At 42.2% G+C, this 21,733-nt stretch overlaps 1 protein-coding gene across 1 annotated transcript in view; it reads left to right on the forward strand.

Annotated features, from left to right (window-relative positions):
* Positions 1-21,733, forward strand: part of NUP210L (nucleoporin 210 like) — a 37,592-nt gene that overhangs the window by 14,649 nt on the left and 1,210 nt on the right. Inside the window, exons 12-38 of the mRNA XM_090055456.1 lie at positions 82-237; positions 1,000-1,198; positions 1,531-1,676; positions 3,303-3,524; positions 4,154-4,327; positions 4,784-4,976; positions 5,563-5,651; positions 6,001-6,105; positions 6,949-7,050; positions 7,686-7,814; positions 8,184-8,311; positions 9,005-9,137; positions 9,716-9,778; positions 10,004-10,183; positions 10,940-11,020; positions 12,024-12,155; positions 12,840-12,998; positions 13,478-13,569; positions 14,324-14,498; positions 15,292-15,467; positions 15,743-15,963; positions 17,640-17,776; positions 18,320-18,446; positions 19,075-19,224; positions 19,505-19,755; positions 20,146-20,350; positions 21,190-21,294. Of these exons, the coding sequence (XP_089911582.1) occupies positions 82-237; positions 1,000-1,198; positions 1,531-1,676; positions 3,303-3,524; positions 4,154-4,327; positions 4,784-4,976; positions 5,563-5,651; positions 6,001-6,105; positions 6,949-7,050; positions 7,686-7,814; positions 8,184-8,311; positions 9,005-9,137; positions 9,716-9,778; positions 10,004-10,183; positions 10,940-11,020; positions 12,024-12,155; positions 12,840-12,998; positions 13,478-13,569; positions 14,324-14,498; positions 15,292-15,467; positions 15,743-15,963; positions 17,640-17,776; positions 18,320-18,446; positions 19,075-19,224; positions 19,505-19,755; positions 20,146-20,350; positions 21,190-21,294 (4,030 nt within the window). The remainder of the gene's footprint in view (positions 1-81; positions 238-999; positions 1,199-1,530; positions 1,677-3,302; positions 3,525-4,153; positions 4,328-4,783; positions 4,977-5,562; positions 5,652-6,000; positions 6,106-6,948; positions 7,051-7,685; positions 7,815-8,183; positions 8,312-9,004; positions 9,138-9,715; positions 9,779-10,003; positions 10,184-10,939; positions 11,021-12,023; positions 12,156-12,839; positions 12,999-13,477; positions 13,570-14,323; positions 14,499-15,291; positions 15,468-15,742; positions 15,964-17,639; positions 17,777-18,319; positions 18,447-19,074; positions 19,225-19,504; positions 19,756-20,145; positions 20,351-21,189; positions 21,295-21,733) is intronic.

Raw genomic sequence — 21,733 nt, forward strand, 5'->3', positions numbered from 1 at the left:
CTAGGGCTCTGCTTGGTTGTAATTTGCACTGTTTACTTTTTCTTGTGTTATGGGTTTTTCTTGTGTTATGTTCATACATAGGTGGAGGGAGGCAGCGGCAATTTCACATGGACCTCTTCCAATCAGAGTGTAGTCACAGTCACCATAAAAGGAGTAGTGACAGCAGGGCTGGTTGGGGGGCAGAGCACAGTGCAGGCCAGAGATGTGCAGAATCCCTTCCATTATGGAGAAATTCAGGTAAGTACTTCCCTGATGGATTGTTTTTCAGTGGCAAGAGTGTTCCTTATCCAGATTTGGAAATCTAAGACTCATCTTGAGTGATGTTGGTGACAGGCTACTGCCTAAAAATGCTGGGCTTGCTCACTTGGGGGCAGGACATGCAAACAAGTGACTGTGTAGTAAATGTGCATCAGCTGCTGCAGAGCAGTTGCCTGTGTGCCTGCTCTTACCGGGGTAAATGAAAGGTAGCACACTGCAGCATTCCCTTGCAGTAAAAGAGCAAATAGCATAGGTTAGCTTTCATTTGCCACAGGGTGAGACTTTATAATACACCCAGTGCTCTGCTATAATTATTGGAGAGCAGTGAGTGTGGTATAAAATCTCACTGTTAGTAATCCTGTGGGCACTTGTTCATGTGCTGTTGTCCTTCAAGTGCAGTTCTCTGTGTCAGGGATGTTACTTCTGACTAGCTCAAGCTATTTGTTAAGCACAGACATCCAGTGAACATTTCTATGCTGAGCTATATTAACATATACCTGGGGCTATATATTAACTATAAAAAAAGATCCAACTAAAACTTTTAGATTTGCAAAGTAAACTTTTGCTCATGTGAGTAGACTGCAAGTAGGAATCTAGCTGCCAAGTCAGGTGTGGACTCCATTTTCACATGCTTTGACCGCTTAAGTTTTTTTCCTGAAGCTGAAATGCTTGATTATAACACAGTTTTAATCCAGGGTGAACTAGCTATTAGGGACTCTTTACCGAACTTTGCCAATCCAGGTGTATGTGCTGAGGCCGACGAAGATGGAGTTTTTGCCATTTCATGCAGACATTGAAATTGGACAAGTTTTAGAAGCTCCACTCATGATGTACTACATAGACAGAGAGACGAGGGAGACCATCGCTTTTACTGACTGTTCCCTGTTACAGCTGGATGTAAGCATGGATAAGCAAGGCATCTTCACTCCTGCTGAAGAAGGTAAAGTAACTCCAAGTCTAATTGCTTTTTAAAAAGCAGTTTGCAAAATGCACTTAATATATTTTCCAGAGGACTGCCCTTCCCTTTCCCTCTGCCTCCCTATTCACTGGTATTGCATCAGTCACCACAAAGGCCAATCAGAGCAATAACTGCTATGTCAGTTTCTGGTGCAACACTATATAATTTGATTCTTTCAACAGCTGAAGGGGATGGGACAATTAGATAGAAGGTAGGTCTGGTACACACTTAAAAAATGGAGAAGTGAGAGATTCCATTTCAGCTCTGTTTGTCAGTGACATAAAGCATGCTCCAAAAGTTCTCTTGTCTTATAGGTGTTCAGAAACCTGGCCAGAGATTTTGCTCCAGCATCCAGTTAGCTGCAAAGGCGTTGGGACATACTTTAGTGACAGTGAGTGCTACCATGTACCAGGAATATTTTGAAACCAGTGCTACGTTTGCTGCTTATGAGCCCCTCAAGGTGAGAAAGTGCTCCACTTTCATCCCCTTCTACCTGAAGCACTACTGTAATTCAGTTTTTGTGTTCCTTGTATCTTGGCTTCTATAGTGAGCCTGGTGACGGTAGTGAGGCAGCAACCATAGTCCATGCTTTCCTGCAGTTGTGGGCTGCCTGCTCATATCCATGTTGCTGTGGAACTGCAGTCAGAGGGTGTTGTCCTGGGCTTGTAGTGAAGGGGTCTGGGATTTGGGACTCCTAGGTTCTATTTTCAGCTATGTTGCTGACTAGCTAGATTACATTATGGTAGTCACTTTACACCATTCTACTGGGGAGCTGTGCAGTGTTGTTAATTAATATTTGTCAAGTTTTAAACAGGAAGTTTAAGATGTATTGTCCTGCTGAAATGTATTTTTTTGTTCATCTGGGACAAGGAGTTTCCTACCAAACCTGTATTCTTTGGCTTTATACCTGCCTACAAATTGCCCACTCATTTTCAAGACTTAGAAGTTTAGACAGTGGCTCTTTCATTGATTGGATGTTTGAAAAGCCGGATGCATTTCCTGCCCCTAGGGGAGGAGCATCCTGACCCTATGGAATTGCCAGGCCCTATCAGTAAAAACAAAGTCCATGCAAAGCAGTGTCACTACTTCTCCATGCTGAGACTGCTTAGTTCTTCAGAAATTAATGTCTGAATATGTTTAGTTGGCCTTCATCTGGAAGTAACTCTACATGTGCCTGTTCTTAGGATTGTGGCCTTAAACATTGTAAAAACTGTAGGAGTCAGTGGGTTTATTACATAGTGCTAAATCCTGCATCATCTCCCCTAGAAACCAGCTGGGTCCTAAGAAGGAACTGTAGCATAGAAATTGTCACCAGTAAGAATATTGTTTTACTGGTATCAAATTTCCAACTAAAGTAATTTTAACTGTAGCAATTAATTGTATTCTGAATTGATTTGTATTTGCTGGGAAAAACCAGAACTTACAAAGGAGTAGGTGGTTTCTTTCAGTAGTACTTTTACTTTTCCTACCTAAGCTTTACCTCTGGATCAGTGTTTTAATTGGTACAGATTCCTGGTCTGTTTAATATGACTCTTCTCACAAGTATATCAGTATTGTCCAATCCAGATTCAATAACCAAAGGCCAATTCCTGTAATAATGTGTAGTTTCTAACAAGCAAGGCCTGAATTCTTATTCATATCAGTGGCCCTTTACATCACTCTAGCCATGTAAAGGGATATTAATGTAATCTACACTCACTTAAAGGTCCCTTAAACTCTAGAACAGGGGTCAGCAATGTTTTTGGGCAGTGCCAAAAACACCTGCAACCTCGACCTGTAAAAAGTTGGCGTGCCGGGGCAAATGCCAGGGGAGCCACGAGGTACCCAATCCTTCTTGTGGCGGTGCAGCCCTGGCCCCTTCCCTAACATCCACCCCAAGGCATGTGTGCCAAGCAAAATGCCTTCGAGTGCTACTCTTTGGCACCCATGCCGGGGGTTGCCTACCCCTGCTCTAGAATCTTCTAACAGGGCATTTATTGAAATGAGAATCAGGCACAGTGTCTATAATTTATAGACTTAATTTTTTATAGTCTCACTGAGAAACTAAAAATAGCAGTTTCTATTAACAGTTTCTTCACTTAATCAGGCAGTAAACCCTGTGGAAGTGGCACTGGTGACGTGGCAGTCACTGAAGGAGGTGGTATTTGAGGGAGGGCCAGGTCCATGGATTTTGGAACCATCTCGTTTCTTCTTGGAACTGACTATGGAGCATGAGGAAAAAATCAAAGTTACTCAGGTCCGTCTGCCAACCAAAAGGAAACAAAACCAATACATTTACCGAATTGTGTGTCTGGAGTTGGGGGAACAGGTAGGAGAAACACATTTCCTGCAATTTAATGACTAACTGGAAGCAAGTTGGAGAATATAGCAGGCACAGGCTTACAGTTTAAAGCAGTAACTGTGAGAAAACACATTCCATTTCCTTTGACAGGAAAATACTTGGCTTGTGTTAGCACAGGCTAAGCAAGGGTCAGATGGATTCCCTTGTACCTAACTGTTAGTTCAGGAACACTGGCAGTAACTTCTGTTTATTTGTCATTCCAGGGGGAATATAGATAATGGTGAATTATCCAGTAGTGACCAGTTATCAGGAGTTAATAATTGTGTCTGGAGGGGGGCTGCTGGTAGGGAATCAGAACAACTGTGAATTAAACCATTGGGGTGAATTTTTCCATAAAGAAAAGTACTGTACTGCCCACTTTGCTAAGGCGTAAGGGGATGGCAGTCTGCCTGCAGAAAACTTTCCATAAAAATCAATTTTTCTTTCTCAGAATATGCTTTATCACAGACTAGACTGTCCTCTCAGCCCCTAATGTAGGTGTGGACTTGCCTTAGTTTTCTTTAAAAAGTCCTATATTGGAACACTATTTGATATGAAATATTGGGTGCAGCTGAAAATGAAATCTGGCTAACTATTCTTCTGGCATGTCTTTGAAGGTGCTGACCTTCCGAGTAGGTAATCAGCCAGGTGTCCTGAACCCCAATCCTGCAGTGGAGATGGTGCAGGTGATATTCATTTGTGCTCATCCAGCCAGTATGTCTGTGACTCCAGTTTACAATGTATCTGCAGGTGCCCAGCCATGCCCATTACTTCAACATAACAAGCAGCTGGTAAGGATTTACCTGTTTGACATAAAACTAAGAATACAACTCTCCTATGCTGCTGTATGAATGAGTAGGAACTCAAGATGTGTATGGTACTTTTATCACAGAATTTAAGCTTTTGTAGCATTAACCACTAGTCAAATAACCCTTTACCAGAAAGACATGATCTGGCAATGGAATGATCTCAGTCGTATTAAGTGACTTTTCCTTAGGAAGTTTATAGACCCTCTGCCCCAAAAGACTGGCTGAGCTAGTGGTGTTTCACAGTCTCTAGAGAGGAATCCTAATGAGCTAGATTGTCTTGTCTGTTTGGACTGCATCTTTGCAGTCAAGATGATGGTTGTTATGGGCTGCATAAGAAAAGTTCAAAGGCCCAATTAGCTGTCCATGTTTTAAAGGGAGCTGGTGTTTCTCTGGGATCAGATTCTGCATTATTAACAAGTTCTGTTATTTTGGGTGTAGATCCCTGTGTCCAGTTTGAGGAATACAGTTTTGGAGTTGGCTGTATTTGATCAACACGGGCGAAAGTTTGACAACTTTAGTTCTTTGGTGCTGGAGTGGAAATCATCCAATGAAACCCTTGCACACTTTACAGATGCAAAGTCCATGCAGATGGTAGCAAAGAATGATGGTAGTGGACAGATCAGGATGCATGGTACCATTTCCTTTTATACACTGAATTGCAGTGAAGTCACTAAGAGCTATACCAGGACTGAATTTAGCCCAGTTTCTCTCTTCCTTCCTCCTAATATAATCTGTCCATGTGTGCATCACTATGAGAGCTGGGATTCTCTTTCTGTAATAATGTGAAATAGTTTATAAAATACAGACATTTATGGAACAGCTTGGGACCAAATATAAGATATTAAATAGATGGCATCAACACTTAAAGTGGAAGGACATAGTGTGGTGGTGTTATGTTGTATATTCCTCATGGCGAGTGTGAAACAAATGTCTTTCCGGATATTAAAACATACATGCCATATAGACTAAAAAACTCAAGTTATTCCTGGGATTTAACTGTCAATGGAGAAATTGAAATATCATAACAAATCTAGTGCCAACCTCCTCCCCTTCTTAAAATGGAAGTGGTTGTTTATGAACCTGTTTTGAAAATACGACATCAACTTGCTTTGTTTTTTCTCGTTAAAAGTAAAATTGGTTCATCCCCCTCCCCTCCCCCCTCTTTTTTTCAAATCCCATCTTATGTTTAGTAATAACTCTGTTACTGCCATTCATAGGGCATCAGCTGCTAGAAGTACACCAAATGAAAGGGACTGTTCTGACAACAGTCTGCTTTGTGAAGTATTCAGAGAGAGGCAGCCCGAAAGTGAGTGAAGAGAGGTATTTGGGGCATGTTTTCAAACCCTTTTGAGGTGTGTAAAGTAGAGATTATTTAATAGTCTTAACATTCAACTGATTTCTCTACCAAACTATTGCATTCTACTGATAATCTGAGCTGAGTAGGCCAAGGTTATTCAGCTAAAAATGATGTTAGTTTCTGAATAGAGAGCTCTTTACTATCTCAAGAGGTAAATCTTATTTGGACTGTAGTACCAGTTACAAGCACTGATACGAGGCTGCTGCAGTCATCAGTCCCTCCTATGTATGTCGCTTGGGCTGGTTTGACTTGAAAGGACACTAATATAACGTCTCTCTGGTTTTGGTTGCATATTTAGGAAGTATCTAACTTACTCAACTCCGCAGCTGTGGAGTTGATACTGGTAAAGGATGTGACCATTGTGCCAGAGAACATCACTATATATAATCATCCAGCTGTAAAGGTAGGAACATTTAGCGTGGCTAAATTGTACCACATCAGTGTTTGATGTATTGTGTAGCCTTTTACTGAGAATAGGTGCTTTTTTGACTTTGAGAGAAAATATCTCTGTCTAAAGTTCTTGCCCATATAACTGACTATCACTGCAGTAAATGATCAGTTCTTTGACATTTCTTATCTGTTCATTGAAAAAGAAAAGCTAGGTTGTGTTACAGAGCAAGTATTGCTTATATGCTCCAGTAGCAGTGCTTCTGGAAAGAAGGCCATTGTCTCAAACCATCCTTCTTAACATTCTTTTGGAAGTGTTCTTCACAGTACACTGCACAGGGCAAGTTCTGTTCTGGCACAGCAAAACTGAAGGGGCTGCAGTTTTACATAGAAAAATGGCTATTCATTGCCTTAAAACAGCCTTCTGTGCATTGTCTGCCCCACTTCCAATCCTTGCCCATCTGCCAGTAATTAATGAGAAATCACTGTTGGATTTCCATCAGGCTGCATCACCTTAGATTTAAATCAATGGAATTAATAGTATTTACTCTATTGGGTAACAAAATGAAGTAATCATTGCTCTTGAACTTCCTTTATTGGGTGAGCAGAATCAGCTGGGAGGACCATGACCTTGTATACTAGAGCTTGCTCTTTGTAATGTCAACATCACTGTGCATCTGCTAAGAGTTGAAGTCTTTACTTATTTATTTATTTGTTCAATTCATCCTTGATAAAGTCTCCCTTGGAGGCTGAATTTTGAACCCCAAAGTCAGTGGTAACTTTCTCTTTCATGAGCAAAATGGAAATGGTTGGTAAATGAGGGTGCTGGAATTTTTTTCAATTTTATTTTCCTTCCTAGGAGATATTTGACCTAGTGGAAGGATCTGGGTACTTTCTAGTCAACAGCAGTGAAGATGATATAGTAAATATTACATACCTGGAAGCAGAAAGTGCCATTGAGGTGAGCATGTTGAGAATGTTTGGCTGTGGAGAAGAGCCTGAGTTCAAATTCTTGCTGTAAGACTCACCTTTCAGGAAAGGAAGAAAAAATCTCCCTTTGTTCCCTTGTCCCTTATTTCTTTGACTTTTGTAGCTGTTAGATATTCCACTACAAAATTCAGGATTTCATTAATGCAAGTAGGTGTGTGAAGTGGGCCAAATATTTATTGAAACAGGTATCTTATTGAGGTAAAACAAACATGTTAGATTTAAAGATCTCCTGGTACCAAGTGGTATCAAACGCACTGTATATAGATGTTATTTTGGGTTTTGTTACATAGTTAGGGAAATGACTGACCTTCAAACCCTAGAATTGTGTAGCTTTGAGGGAGGTGGTGAAAACCCCTTACTATTGGGACTTTTACAACCTGACTGGACAGTGTACTGCTGCCTCTGCTGTAGGGAACAATCCTTTGATGAATTCTGAGGGCTGAACCAAGTGGGCCTTTTCTGCCTTTCACTTCCCTAGTGATTTGAGAAATGACTTCCTAGCAGAGTGCAGTACTTAGTCACCTTCACAAGGTAGCTTAGCTTTTTAGTCAGAGAGATGCAAATGACTGCAGTTGCCTTGTCTGAGCCTCTACGCTTTCCTTGCAGGTCATCCCTTTGCAACCTGGGTCTTTAACCATGGCAGTCTATGATCTCTGCCTGGCTTTCCTAGGACCAGCTACCACCTATCTCCATGTGTCTGATGTTTATGAGTTGGAGGTGGACCTGGTCGATAAGGTGAGACAATCCTCGGGAGAGCCAAGTGTTGGTAAGAACATAGCCAAGTGGGATGTGATATTTCTTGTAGTTCTTGTTTCTGTTTATGTCACTTTATCTAGACTGTGTGGAACTTCCTTTCCTTTCAGCAGTAAAGTATGTTTAACATATACGCTGTTTTATTCTGACTGTTTGAAATCTTTGCTGCAATTGTTTTTTTCTCACAAAAACAAAAGGGCAGTCTTGATGTGGGTTTCCTTTCCCTCAGTCTCTACTAGCAGGATTTCCAGACTGCTAGACTAATGGTTCCCAAGCACAGAGTATGCTGGCAGACTAGGGTGACAGCACGGCCTGTATTCACACTTGTAAAAGTGCTCTCCCTTTATCTAGATTGAGATTGGCAAATCAGTCTTCGTCACTGTGCGAGTGCTGGGTTTTCATCACCATCCCTTCAGGAGCAAATACTTCAAGCACATGAAACTGAAGCTGCAGGCGTCATCTGCTGTTTTTATACTTGTGTGAGTAGTGCAGGCAGGCTGGTGCACTCCCTTTTCCAACAGCAGCTGATACTTTTTGGGTACTGCAAAATAGCTAATAACTACAGAGAAAAATCTGCTTCCAGCACCTCTACCATCCCCAGGCTAGGGGAGTATTGTGATTAGAATGTGTGAGTACATGTCAGGACTACTGAATTCCTGTCCAGTTCTGTCACCATCCCGCTGAATGATTTTAGGAATGTTGTTTAATCTCCCAGCGTCTCCACTTATCCTTCTGTAGAATGGTGATGACATGTGAGTACTTCGTAGGGCAGGGTTCCAGGCTCAGTTCATGTGTGTAAAGCTCTTTGAGATCCTTGATTCATACTTACCAGTTGATTAAATGAGTTTATTTCCAACATGGTAGCTCAGCCCATAAATTTACAACTCTTCTGGCTTGAAATAGGTTTCTTTGGAATCCTTGTGTAATCTCTTGTTTTCCACTGTTTGCCTCACTGTGGAGACAGCTAAAGATATATCAGCGTACATGCAAATATTTTAATGGTCAGTGATTGGAAAGGAAGTTCAGCGTGTTAGATTTTAAATCTTGCCCCAACACAAGCAAGTTGGCTTGTTGCACGCTCATTGACTAGTAAAAGAAAGCTGCTATCCCCACCATCATACAGTTTTTATGCAGGGTGGGAAAATTAAAATAACTGTAAAGTGCTTTTCCAGGAAAATGGAGGAAGTGGGTGAATACTCTGAAATTCATGTGCTTCAAGCAGTTGCAGTAGGCCAGACAACTTTGGTGGCCATAGCCTGGGACAAGATGGGAAGAAAGTTCACTTCCCCACCACGTAAAGTTGAAGTAAGAGTCGTATTTATATCAGCTGATGTCTGTGTGTCTCATCATTTATCAAATCTTTTCCTTCAAAGTGCTGTGGGGAAAAAGAAGTTCTGCATAACACTGGCTTGAATACTTTGAATTTTAAATGTTTCCGATAGTCATAAAAATGGGAAGAATTTTATCACCATTGCCAAGTTGTAATGTCTTATGCTGTAATTTACATATTACACCAAGTTCTCCCATGAAATGCCCCTGTAGAACTGATGCTGAGAAGGCAGAGTATTTTTGCTAACTGGAAACATCATAATTTTGATGTAGAGGTCTCAAAGGGATGTGACAGCTTTAGAGATGCATCTAAGATGCATTTGTAGGCATTAGCAAATACATCAGTTAATAACTTGTAGAAAACTGATTAGAGTCTAAATTTGAGCTCTTTTTTGGTAGGTAAGATTTATGTGACACCTACATGAGAACAAGTACAGACTGGCTCAGTACCTGTTCACTGGTGCATTGCTAAGAATGGGGTATTTTTTGCTTTAAAGTTTGTCTCCATTAAAAATATATCAGCAGAGTTTTTTTCTACCTTTCCCGTCCATTAGGTCTTTCCTCCATTCAAACTTATCCCAAAGAAAATGACTCTAATTCCACACAACATGATGCAGGTGAGCTTTAAAAAATTTTAGTTATTCCAAAAAATTGAAACTTCTGTATTTCCCTTTGCCCCTTATTTTCTTTTCCACTATATCTATTTCCAATAGAAATTGTGCTTCTGTAGGTTAGCAAAGAAAAGCACAGATTGGGCATATGCCTTAGTAGTTTGCCTCATTTTCAGAGACTAGTGCTTCTTTCAGTGGACAGCTATCCTATTGTTTGTTTAACTATTTCAGGTGATGTCAGAAGGTGGCCCACAGCCACAGTCCATTATTCACTTCTCTATCAACAACAAGACTGTGGCTGTAGTTAACAGGCTTGGCCAGGTAACAGCTAAGACAGTGGGAACGGCCATAATACAGGGCACTATTCAGGCAGTCAGTGAAGACACAGGAAGAGTAATTGTTTTCTCACAGGTATCTTTCCATTTTGTTTCACATTTTCTCATTATTTTTTCTATGATTTGTTTTTCTTGTATTGACCTCTGCTAAAGAAGTGTATGATTAGGTGGATTTGTCAGGCTCTCTGGTTGACTTGGCAGAGTTGATCTTGACAATCCTCACTTAGAAAAAACTGCGGCTACCAAGATACCACCCCAGAGGCTTGCCGTGTGTAGCAAGAAGTAGAGGTTATTGTAAGGTTGTTGTTGCAGCTTGTTCATTTGTTCCCCATTTAAAATGAAAGATGACACCTTTGCTTGTTGGAAAGAGAAATGCCTGATTCTGCTGTGTCAGATCAGATATACCCATACGTTTTGTTTTTTTGCTTTGTAGCGCCCCTAGTGGGAAGTGTGCTGTTGAAACAAAACAGATGTTTAATTCACACCAATCAGTAGGCACCACATAACTCTAGTGACACCCTCCCCCCCCCCCAAAAAAAAAACCAAACCCCAAACAAACAAAAAAAACTTTTCCTGCTTGGGTAGCAAATAATTTCCTGCAGCCTTCAAGTAAGTACCCATAGAGGCATATTTGCTTATCGTTCTTCAGAAACTGTCTCCTCTACAGTACTGCTAAGGCCATGTGCAAATGTATGTTTCTTGTGTAAAGCTTCTGGCTAAGCCCTTAACCAGCCTATAAACTGTTTATTTCAAAAGTGGGACTCCAGTCTGCTTCTTCAGACTGTTCATCTTTTCAGACAGCTGAAGACTTGTTCTTTGCCTTATTTTGCAGGATCAAATAGAATTGGAAGTAGTTCAGCTAAGAGCAGTGAGAATTCATGCGCCTGCCACCAGGCTTATAACAGCCACTGAGGTAGGTATCAGAGCTACATAGTCAACTCCACTGCCATTGTCAAGTAGAGAATGACGTTCACACTGTAACTGGGACTCCAGTCTGCTGACATGATTCCAGGTATGACCCCAAAGAGGGTTTAGAATCCTGATACTGGGTTTACTAAAATGATGCTGTAAGCAAGAGGATTTCTTGAATTATCCAGACCAGTAATTCCCCACCTTTTTAAAGAAGGTGACACTGATTTGTCAAACAGAGCTCAGATGATCCCCATTTAGCTGTGTGGTTTCAGCTAAGGCTGCTTCAAACCCCATTCTTACAGCTACAATCCACCCACACACTACAGTGGGTTGCAGCATTATGCCCATTTGAAAGGGAACTGTGAAATCCCAGTGATGTACCTTTAAAGGGAAAAGAGAGGGTCCCAAATGCATGAAGTGGCAGCTTTGATTGGGAATCATGTCAACTCCACTGCCTAGTTCACTGGTGAAGGGTGAGTTCTAAGACTGTCTTGTGCTTAGACGGTGGAAAGTCATTCACATGTTTTGTGTACATATGTGTAAATGAGAAAAATGAAGAAGAAAGCAACGTACAGGGAGATGTAGGATGCATACTGAAAAGGTGGATTGCTTATCTGGGGCTGAATATCTGAGCATGTCCAAATACAACACACTGATTGTAATATTGCACCTTCTACCTGTCCAGGGGGTAGGGACTGAATTTAGATCCTTCGCATTAGAGCATATTTCACTGGCATTAGGCTACTAGAATCATTGTAAGAAGGGGGCACAAGGTTTTATTAAGGAGCTTCATAGAAATGCCTTTGGTACCCAATTTATGATGCGTGTATTGCAAACCCCAACTATTTCTGGAGGGTTTACACTTACCATGGCAATTAGAAATCAGTAGCCCTTCATGCTTTGTCCACTGTTTATATGGTGTTGGGGTGAGAAGCCCAGAACATAATATAGGAAACCAGAGACAGCTTAAAGTTTCCATGGTCACAGTACTCTTTATTTTGCAGATGCCTGTCTATGTGATGGGCATGACCAGCATGCAGACTCCATTTTCCTTTGGCAGTGCCAATGCAGGGCTGATGTTTCAGTGGTCAATGAGCAAACGGGATGTTCTGGACCTTCTTCCACAACACTCAGAGGTATGGAGTTGACCACTGAGAATGGGATTAACCCTCCGCTGTATGGCAGGTGGCTAAAAGCCTTAGTGGATCAGGCAGGCTGCTTTCTTAGGTAGATTAGAGCAGCTTTGTGGGCCAGGTGTTTTGAGGGATAGCATCCCTGTCACTCTGGTTCAGCTAGCTTAATATTCTTGGACACCCAATGACATCCCCTTCACCCTTTAAATCCTCTCTCAAAACAGGCAGCGTTTCATGGAGTTTTCTGCAAAGGCCTTTGTATAATAACCTATGTGCTGACTTTGCACTACATTTATTAAAGGAAGGTTTGGTATACCATGTATGTGGGTAGGCTCTAGACTGCATGCTGTGGGGAGCAGAGAATGTCATTAGCAGTCTTTTAGCAGAGCCAGTGGGAACTGTACTGAGCTGGATGCTTATCTTAATATATTTATGAAGAGCAGTACCAGGCTTGAGGATTGAGCCTGATTGTTCCTGCAGGCTCGAGTTGCTCATTGCCCCGAGAGGCAGTTAGTTCATAGTAGCATCTCCCATCATAAAGAACAAAATCCCAGGAGGAAGGCGACCTCTCAAACCCCATGTATGACAGGTTTATTTCTTTTTTCTGCATTTTCTCAGTCATTGAAATAGACAGTTGATCAAAAAGATGAACAGCCTGTAATAAAACCCCTGTCATTACTCTCTCAGGTTTCCCTGCAGTTACTACCAGAGAATAATTTCGCTATGGTCATTTATACAAAAGTGGCTGGGAGAACTAGTATTAAAGTGACAGTACAATGCCTGAATGTGTCTGCTGGGCAGTTTGAAGGAAACCTAGCTGAACTCTCAGATGAAATACAAATATTGGTAAGTGTCTCCAGTCACTCCAGAGGAGATTGTTACTTTCTTATTTAAATGGACAGGGCAGGATTTCATAACTGAACCAGGGAAGGAAGGAAACCAAAGCCTGAGGAAGATATCAAGTCATACAGACAGGGAAACCATGAATAGAAGTGAGCTTGGGGCAATGTGCTTGGGTAGGTATACACCCACCCCTTCCAAATCTCCTCTCTTGATCAGGACTGCACAGAGGGATTTGTTGGGTTCCTCTGGCAGCAATCAGCTTGTAGCCATCAGCATCAGATGTGTTAATCCTTACTATGGCATATAAAATATCACCAGTAAGAAATTATCTACTCCCCGCATTTTTGTTGCATCACCTAAGCGCTGGATGATCACCTGCTGTGTGAAGAAGCATTGCCTTCCATTAGTTCTTACCTGACATTAATTTAATCCACATATGTTTTTCTGAAATTGCTTTTATAAAATACTGATTGTTCCTGCAGGTGTTCGATAAATTGCTACTTTTCTCTCCTGAGTGCCCCACAGAACAGATTCTGATGTCAATGAACTCTCAGCTCAAGCTGTTCACAAACAGGTAAACAAGGAATATCCCAGTCAGAACACGGAAAGTACAGAACAGAGAAACAATTACAAAGTGCATTCTTCTTTCAGGGCATGGAACTATCTGTCTTTGTGGTGTAGTCAGGTTTTCTTACCAGCTTCTCAACCTTTTGGGCATGTTCAGTCTCAAGTTGCCTCAAAACCTGATTCTTTAAAGTATTTGCAAGTACTTATTAAGTGAAGTGTATCCCAGTTCAGAAGAGAGTAGGTGATGCTGATGCCTTGCGCTGACTGGATGCACAGGAATAGCATTTATCAGTTAGCATTAACACCAAATTGAGCTCTGTACGGTTATTCGGTGTAAGAAATGGCACGGTGAAGGGCTACAAATGCTGATTTCTGAGAGGGTAATTTTTATGGGCCTCCGTTATGCAAACACCCAAAACTGACATTTTTATTGGGAATATCTGACACTTTTGGAGGTGTGTCCTGTGGTATCACACCCCTGACACATGTGATATACTTAGGGGACTGGTAAGTGGGGCTGGATCTGAGCATCTGTAAAGTTTAATGGAATATATAAAGCTGACCCCTAATCTGCTGGGCAAGCACTCTGTCCTGTTAAAATAATGAGAATGTACATTCAGCTATGTAGAGCTGGAAGGCACCACTTTGGGTGAATTGCTGGTTGTAGCTTGCACTGTCTAAGAAACATGCCATTGGCTGTGGTTTCTCATATGGTCTCAGCCACTTAGTCTAACAGTGTCTTTCCTCTGTTCTTGGTCTAGGGAGGGGGCTGCCTTTGTGAGCTCTCAGATCCTGAAGTGTAACCCCAACTCTTCTGTCATCGAGGACCATGGTCAGGGTCTCTTGAGAGCAGGAGCTATAACAGGCACTGCTGTGCTAGAAGTAACTTGTATGGAACTCTTCGGAGTCAATCAGACTGTCATAACTGGTGTCCAGGTAAGATTTGCTGTAGGTGTTTGTCCATGTTGTTGCAGGCTTAAAAACAGCATTGATTCCTTATTTCTCAAACAACAATGAAATCTGATTCAGAAGGATCATGTATTATCATTTTTTCTGGCTCAGCATTGTTTAGGAGCAATAGAAAAGAGCTGGACATGAAGTATGTTGTAAGGTTGCATTTGGGAGGGACTGTGTAACACGGAGGTCTTAAAGGTCCTGTATACTAGAAGCCAGGTATTCCAGGGTCTGTTTTCAACTTTACCACTGACTCAACTCTGTGACCTTTAAAACAAGTTTCTCTCTCTTGAGCCTTAAGTACACATCTGTGAAATGGGGAATAACACATTAGAGACTTAATGTCTGCAAATCATCTTGTTAGATTATAAGCCCCATGGAAGTGCAAAGTACCTTCTTATCTGTTATTTACCAAGGCTTAAATAAGGTATAAGGTACAGTACTGACCTTTTTGTCATTAATATGCTATACCCTTTTAGCAGTATTAAAAATTTAAGAGGAATCTTAAATGCTTTGATTGATGTAAGACCACCAAGGAAAAATCAGGTGCTCAGTGAGGAGTGGTTCAGTAAATGGCACTCATCCTGAATCGGTATGCAACTGTATGTCTGCTGGGTCATAAAGTCTAGTCCCCTGCACTCTAAAGCCAGTACATTATCTATCCTTTCCATAAACTGATCAAGCTCCAGGTCGCTGAACCTTTGTGAGTAAGTGGGAAAGACTGAAATGTTAAACATTGTTTTAAGCGAAGCACAGAAAACATCGTTTTTTCCAGGTAGCACCGGTGTCATACATGAAGATCAGCACCAGTCCCAAGCTCTACACAACTGGCAGCATGCCCCTGGTGGCATTCCCCGTTGGAATGGCCCTAACTCTCACAATCCAGTTCTACAACAACATTGGGGAGAAGTTCCATGCCCAGAACACACAGCTCTACCTGGCTTTGAACAGGTACAGTCCTGAACGCATCGGTACAGAGCTGCCTAAGGCAACTGAAAGAAACACAGGTAAAATGTTACTCTTACAATTCATGGCAGAGGTAAAAGGTTTTGCATCTCAGGCCAGAACCATATGTGAAGGCAGCTGTTCTGAAGTGAATAGCTAGTTCACTTTGCTCACAATACCACGCTGGCCCTTGGGACTATATACTTGAAATATGCTTCTTGTCTCCTCCAGGCATGTGGAGCTCTGCTAGTTTTCTTTTGATTGGCACTGTTTGCTTTCAGAGATGACCTACTGCTAATCAGACCTGGGAGCAAGAATTATACATACATTGCTCAGGCAGTGAACAGAGGAGTGACACTGCTGGGAATCTGGGATGCGAAGCATCCAGGCATGGCTGATTACATCCCTGTGCCTGTGGAGTATGCCATTGAGCCAGACATCTCCAAGTCCACCGCAGTAGGGGATGTGATCTGTTTCAGCACGCCCCTTGTAAATCAAGAAGGTGCGTGCCGTTTTTCTGTTCGTCTTATATCATCATTTCTGACTACTGTGGTGTTCAGTAGTGTGACCTTGTCAGTGATCCTCTTACATTTTGCAAGCTAAGCCAAATGCTTTGAGGCTGGCTGTGTTGCACAGGGGGTGAACATTGAAGAGGTGTCAGGGATTCTGGGGAGGGCTGTCTTTCTTCCTCAGAGTCTGTCCTGACCTGATATCCCAGTGTGGTGTTAAGGTTTCCTGCACAGCTGAAGGTTCTGACTTTCAGGTGACATACAAAAAATCATCAGAGGTTCATTATTACCCCCAGCATCCTGACCCCATTCTAACTCAGACATGCCTTAGTTCCTTAACTTCCTCACTCACATTTAAATTAATGCTGCTTCTATTTGCTACATTAAGTCTGCAACAGGATATGGGCCTGTGTAAAAGTCATAGCCCTGGATCTGAGTTTGAACAAGGTCTAGTACCAGGGGGGTCCATCAGTGCGTGGTAAAGTGGATCTCCTTCAGCTTGACATGCCGGGAACAGGCTTTCTCTTTTACCTGATTTCCAGTAGTACAGAGGGGCACATGAAGTATGTTGAACTGGTTGGTCACACTGGCACCGATAAGACTGTGTGTGAAGGGAATTGACCTAGCTTCTGCAATAAGCTTTCTCTGGGATTCAGAAGAAAGTTGTGCTGAGCTTGGTGAAAACTTGGTCCCTGCCAGGATAGCCACCTTGTAATGTGGCAAAGGACTGGCTGAATCATTGCCCAGGACCAGAGAAGAACTGTTGTACTCTTCACTAAGGAGAAAAGACATGGTATCTGCTCTTGACACCAGCACAGAAACCCTAACACAAAAGCTCTAACAACCAGCTGATGACAAGGGGCATAACTCTTCTTGCCTTTTGCACTATTTTTACACAATTCTGACTGCATGAGCTTCAGTGGGTCTATTTGAGTAACTGCTACTGCCTGAACTGGTGCATCAGACCCAAGGTTTGTTGTTAAGAGAGAGCCTCCTATTATCTCAGGCTTCCAGAATTCAGATGTGGGCTCAGCCTTGCTGTTCTTGACCTTGACTCAAAAAGAATGTTTTGCATCTTTTTTTTCTATCCACCAGTGTAACACTTTACAGCCCTCCATAGAGGCTGTCTACTTGTGTTCCTTATATAAAGAGTTTAGCAGCTGTATTAAAAGACTTGATTCCTAATGAACGACATCAGTGTGGCTGCAGCTCCAGTCTGATTAGTCTGTGCATGGTAAATTAAAGTTTGATAGCATTTTTAGAACAAAGGTAACCAGAGAACATTCCCAGGAATGCAAAAAACCTTTCCTTCACCCTATAAAACCTCAGCTGAGCATTCTCCTAACCCAGTGACCCCAAAAATTAACCCACAGGTTTATGGTCCTGTTTTATTCAAGTAAATATGATTTATGATCTGTCTGCCTTGGAGTACAAGCAGACAGTAGTTCAGTGTATTCCACTGTGTGGGAGGGACACTTGCATAGTGTGAATAAAAGGTTCACTCTATGAGCTCTAAAAACATGAGGGCCATGAGCTGATATTCGCTGTAAATTCTCTGAACGTGCTGTAGGGAAGAAGCGTCTGAAGTTTTTTCCCCAGCACATCCACTGAATTCTTTCATGAAGTGAAGACCAACTGGCAGAATCTGATTTGTGACTGTTTCTTATAGGAGAACCTGGGATGTGGCATATCTCCCCCAGTGGCATTCTTGAGATGGACTCAGTGAGTGGAGCAGCATTTGTGAAGAGCCGTGGGACTGCTACAGTCTTTCATGACATTCCAGGGATAGGGAAAACATACAGAGAGGTATTCATTGCAGCATACTCCAGCTGGAGAGGCAAGCTTGCTATTGTTCATGCCAAGGAAATTCTTCACGTGTATTAGTTTGTGAGATGTATCCATAGTCAGCCTGCATTTATCTTGGAATCCTTCTGTTTTAAGAATGTGCAGTTTTATATTAAACTGAAAGAGGCACAGTTTAATATAAAAGCCACAGACTGAATGTGCTGTTACAAAAGTATACAGAGCTTTTACTGTAACTGGAGATGGGATAATTGACAAAACTGGATTCAGTTCCTAGGTAGGAAAATATGTCCTGCAAGTAAAGGATCTTTTAAAAATATAAGGCAGTGAAGGCTTGATTCTTCTATACATGAAAGTTCCTAAACACTCTTCTAGTACAGTAAAAGGGACCCTTTGTATTATTCTAGATAGAGTAATACATTTAGAAGAGTGTACCCTAAATGAGAATCTGGCCCCACAGTCAACTTGCTTGACTCAGTAGTGGAAGAAAAGTTCCAACAGTAACCTCTTTGCGGTCCCTCCACATGCCCTGTTACACTATTCCAGGTAGTTGTCAACAGTTCTTCAAGATTAAGTCCCCAGCTGGGTCCCAAAGGCTACCTGACCAACACGCCTGACTCTTCTAAACTCCAAGTCTTTGTTGCTACAAGCAGTGCAGAAGCAACGCTCAAAGGTAAGAGCTTCACTGCTTCTGAACATCTCCAGCTTGGCCCAAGCTGAACTCACTGCAGTTCATTGGTTGATTGCAGTGTTTATTCTATGGGACAGCAGATGTACTGATTCCAGAGTAGCCCTCCTCACTGATAAATGAGATTTCAGGATATAAGAGCAAATGAGGTGAACTGCAGTGCAGTTCTGGTAAATTCTACACTATGGACCACCTACACTTCAAGTTTTTCTTCCAAAAATATGAGAATTAGTGATTTTCATTTGATGTGTGCCTTACCTGTTCCATTGGCTTATCTTCCCTCCAAGTGCAACTCAGCTATCAGCAAGTGGAAGTGTGACATCTTAATAAAAAGGACATGGCCTATCTTACACTGGTAACAAGAATGTCAATTTTCAGGTTTTAAGCTAGAAAAGCATGTTGTTTCATTTCAGATTTGACTTTTTACTTTGCCACTAAAACTCTTGTGTTGATGGTTATTCAGAAAGAACCATCTTTATGGCAGGTATAAGATGGATAAAAACTATAGACTGGCACCTGAACTACTCTGTCTACTGAGAGAAACTTCCTTGCTAAGCTTCATAACTATCCGCTGTGAGGTTGAATTATTCGGTCTTCCATTTTTCTTTTCTAGGCCCCTGCAGCCCAGTTCAGATGTATGCAATCTCTAATCTTCTTCTCCCAGAGTCTCACCTGATGTGTCAAGTTGAATTCAGCAACCCAATGTTTGACATTCCAGCAAGTAAAGTCTTTAGCATCCAGTCAAAATTTAGCATTGAAAGAGGTAGGCAGGACCTTCTTGAGCTGAGTGGGAAAAGAAATGGTGAATGTTTTGATTTTTTAAAAAAATTTTTTTTCCTTCCCATGACATTTCTTTTTCTCCGCAAATACCACCTCTGCACGCTTGTTGGCTCTGGTTAAGAATATGTGAAGTCAGTGCTCCCTTCCCATCACATTTCTTCCCCTTGTTAGAATGTGTAGTCCTTGCTACTGATAGAAGGGCTATGTATTCAAAGTAATCAAACACAACTCTCTGAATGCTTATTGTTTGGTCTTGACTTTAGGTCTGTATGCCTGTCTAATCACTGCTAAGCCCCAGTCTGATGAAGTCCGTCTGGCTTTGAGTTTTGCTGAGGCCTCGGTGTATGTGATGGTCTCTCTCTCCAGTCAGCGGAGCAAGGACGGAATGCAAAGAATCCTGGTTCCTTTCCTTCCGGCATTTTACATCAACCAGTCAGAATTGGTTTTTAGCAGCAAACAGCTTAGTGGCGAGATAAGAGTGCTGGGAACTGAGAAAGTGTTAGAAAAGCTGCAGGTACATGAGGCCTTTTCTCTGTGTGTCACCATTCCTGGGAACACACATTACCTATTCCTGGGGAATAGATATGCATGCTAAACAGAAGGAATAAAAATATCTCATGTCCCCAAGGCTTAGTCTGAGCAGTTAGTCCTATGGAATCAACATAAAGAGATGATGGATTGTGTCACTCTGTTTGGAAGCAGTTATTTTTGGAGGAATTGAAAACTCCCATTCTCATATCAAGAGTGTGGGGTGGGAACTGGGCAAGGAGCCCGTTACAATCACGGCAATTATGTGAGAGAACTGTTGCTTTACTGTAAATAACCTCACTGCTCTGTCCCGTACACAGATGTAGACCTTCTCTGGTGTTTCCGTTTAAATACCTTTCTTTCTCTGTTCTCAAAGGTTCATCCCAGCTCTCCTGCAATAATAGTGAAGCATCCTGAATACATACCCAACATGCCCGGGCTTGTCTCCTACCCCATTAACGTGGCCAACCTCACATCTCTCCGGCAGAGGGCAGCACCTGTCTTCATCAACATCTCCTGTGTCCTCACAGGCCAAAGAGATGCAGTAGAAGTGAAAGTTTTGGCAGAACAGCACATGTTTGGTGAGCATCTACTGGTCTGGTGGGTCCAAGGGGATGCAGCAATTCTGTCAGAGCTGTGTGCTCCAGGATGTATTCTAATGCTTCCCGAGGCCAGCCTCCACTCTGGGGCAGTCAAGGGAAATGAGGACCCTGCCCAGATCTGACCCTGCTGGGGCATTGTACCCCTACAGCTCTCACTGATCATAGGGGGAACTGAGTGCACCAGGAACAGGCCTTTGGGATGCTAAAGCAGCAACCACGGGCCTGCCACAGAGTTCACTTCAAGTGAAAACTCAGTTGGTCCCTCTGGACCCAGCCCTGCTCTGTGGGAGTGGAGCTGAACTTGTTGCATGGGGCAATAAGGAGAGGGAGAGGAGGAATTGTCCTGAACTGTGAGTCTTAGTTCTCTAAGTGACTGGTTCCAGCTGGGTCCCAGGTTGATCGTGATGGGAAGCAGTTCCCATCTGACTGTTCTCAAGCCATCTACAAGTGCAGTCAGTGTCTTTATCTCTTAGGGACAGAGGGCACCGTCAGCAGAGAAATGAAACTACCCCCTTCCCAGAGGCAGTAGCCCCTCAGGTCATGGCTGAGGCACTTGGACCAAAGCCCTGTGGTGGAAGGCTTCCCTTAAGCTGCTTGAGATGTGCCCTTTCCCTAGAAAGGGACTTTTTTCTTCTGGGTTTCAGCAGCAACTTTCCCTTAAAAGAGAAAGTGATTTTTGAAAAAGTTAATTAATGTTTGTTTTGTTGAGTGAACTAACTGAAGTTGAACAAAGAAATGTCTAAGGTGTTTTTTTTGTAATGCTTTCTTGTTACAGCAGGCACACAGGCCTAAGCATTACCTATCTTTTTTTAAACAAGGTCAGTGCAGTGAAGCAGGAATTGTGCAACAGCTAATGAGCTCTTACCAGATCCTTCTCTTCACCCTTTTTGCTGTTCTAGCATCAACAGCTGTCATCTTTCTTAGTAAGTAAAAACACATGGTGTGCAGCTAATCACTAAACTCCAGGAAAATCGGGCTCGTTACTTTTTCCCTTGTGATCTTTCATAGAACAATAGGACAGCCCTCTGTTCAAGGTAGGATCATGCCTGTTTAAATCATCCCAGACAGATATTTGATTACCTCCACTTAAAACTTCACAATGGGGTAGATTTTACCACTTGTAGGGAACCTGTTCCAGTGCTTAACCACCCTTATAGTTAGAAGTTTTTCTTAACGCCCAACTTATAAAGCTCCTTTTGCACACCAATATTACATTTAGCTTCAGTCCCTGGTAACTGTTAGATCCTTCCCTGAATACTGTAGTAATGTAAAAGTAATCCATTTGTGCCAGTTTCACCTGTTAACATTGTTAGTGCCTGGCATTCTGATCTATTGTATAAGGCTTTTCCAACCCTACCAAAA

This window comes from Crocodylus siamensis, chromosome 6 (genome assembly GCF_052110815.1).
Source record: "Crocodylus siamensis isolate JL-2025a chromosome 6, ASM5211081v1, whole genome shotgun sequence".
NCBI classification, from domain to species: domain Eukaryota; kingdom Metazoa; phylum Chordata; order Crocodylia; family Crocodylidae; genus Crocodylus; species Crocodylus siamensis.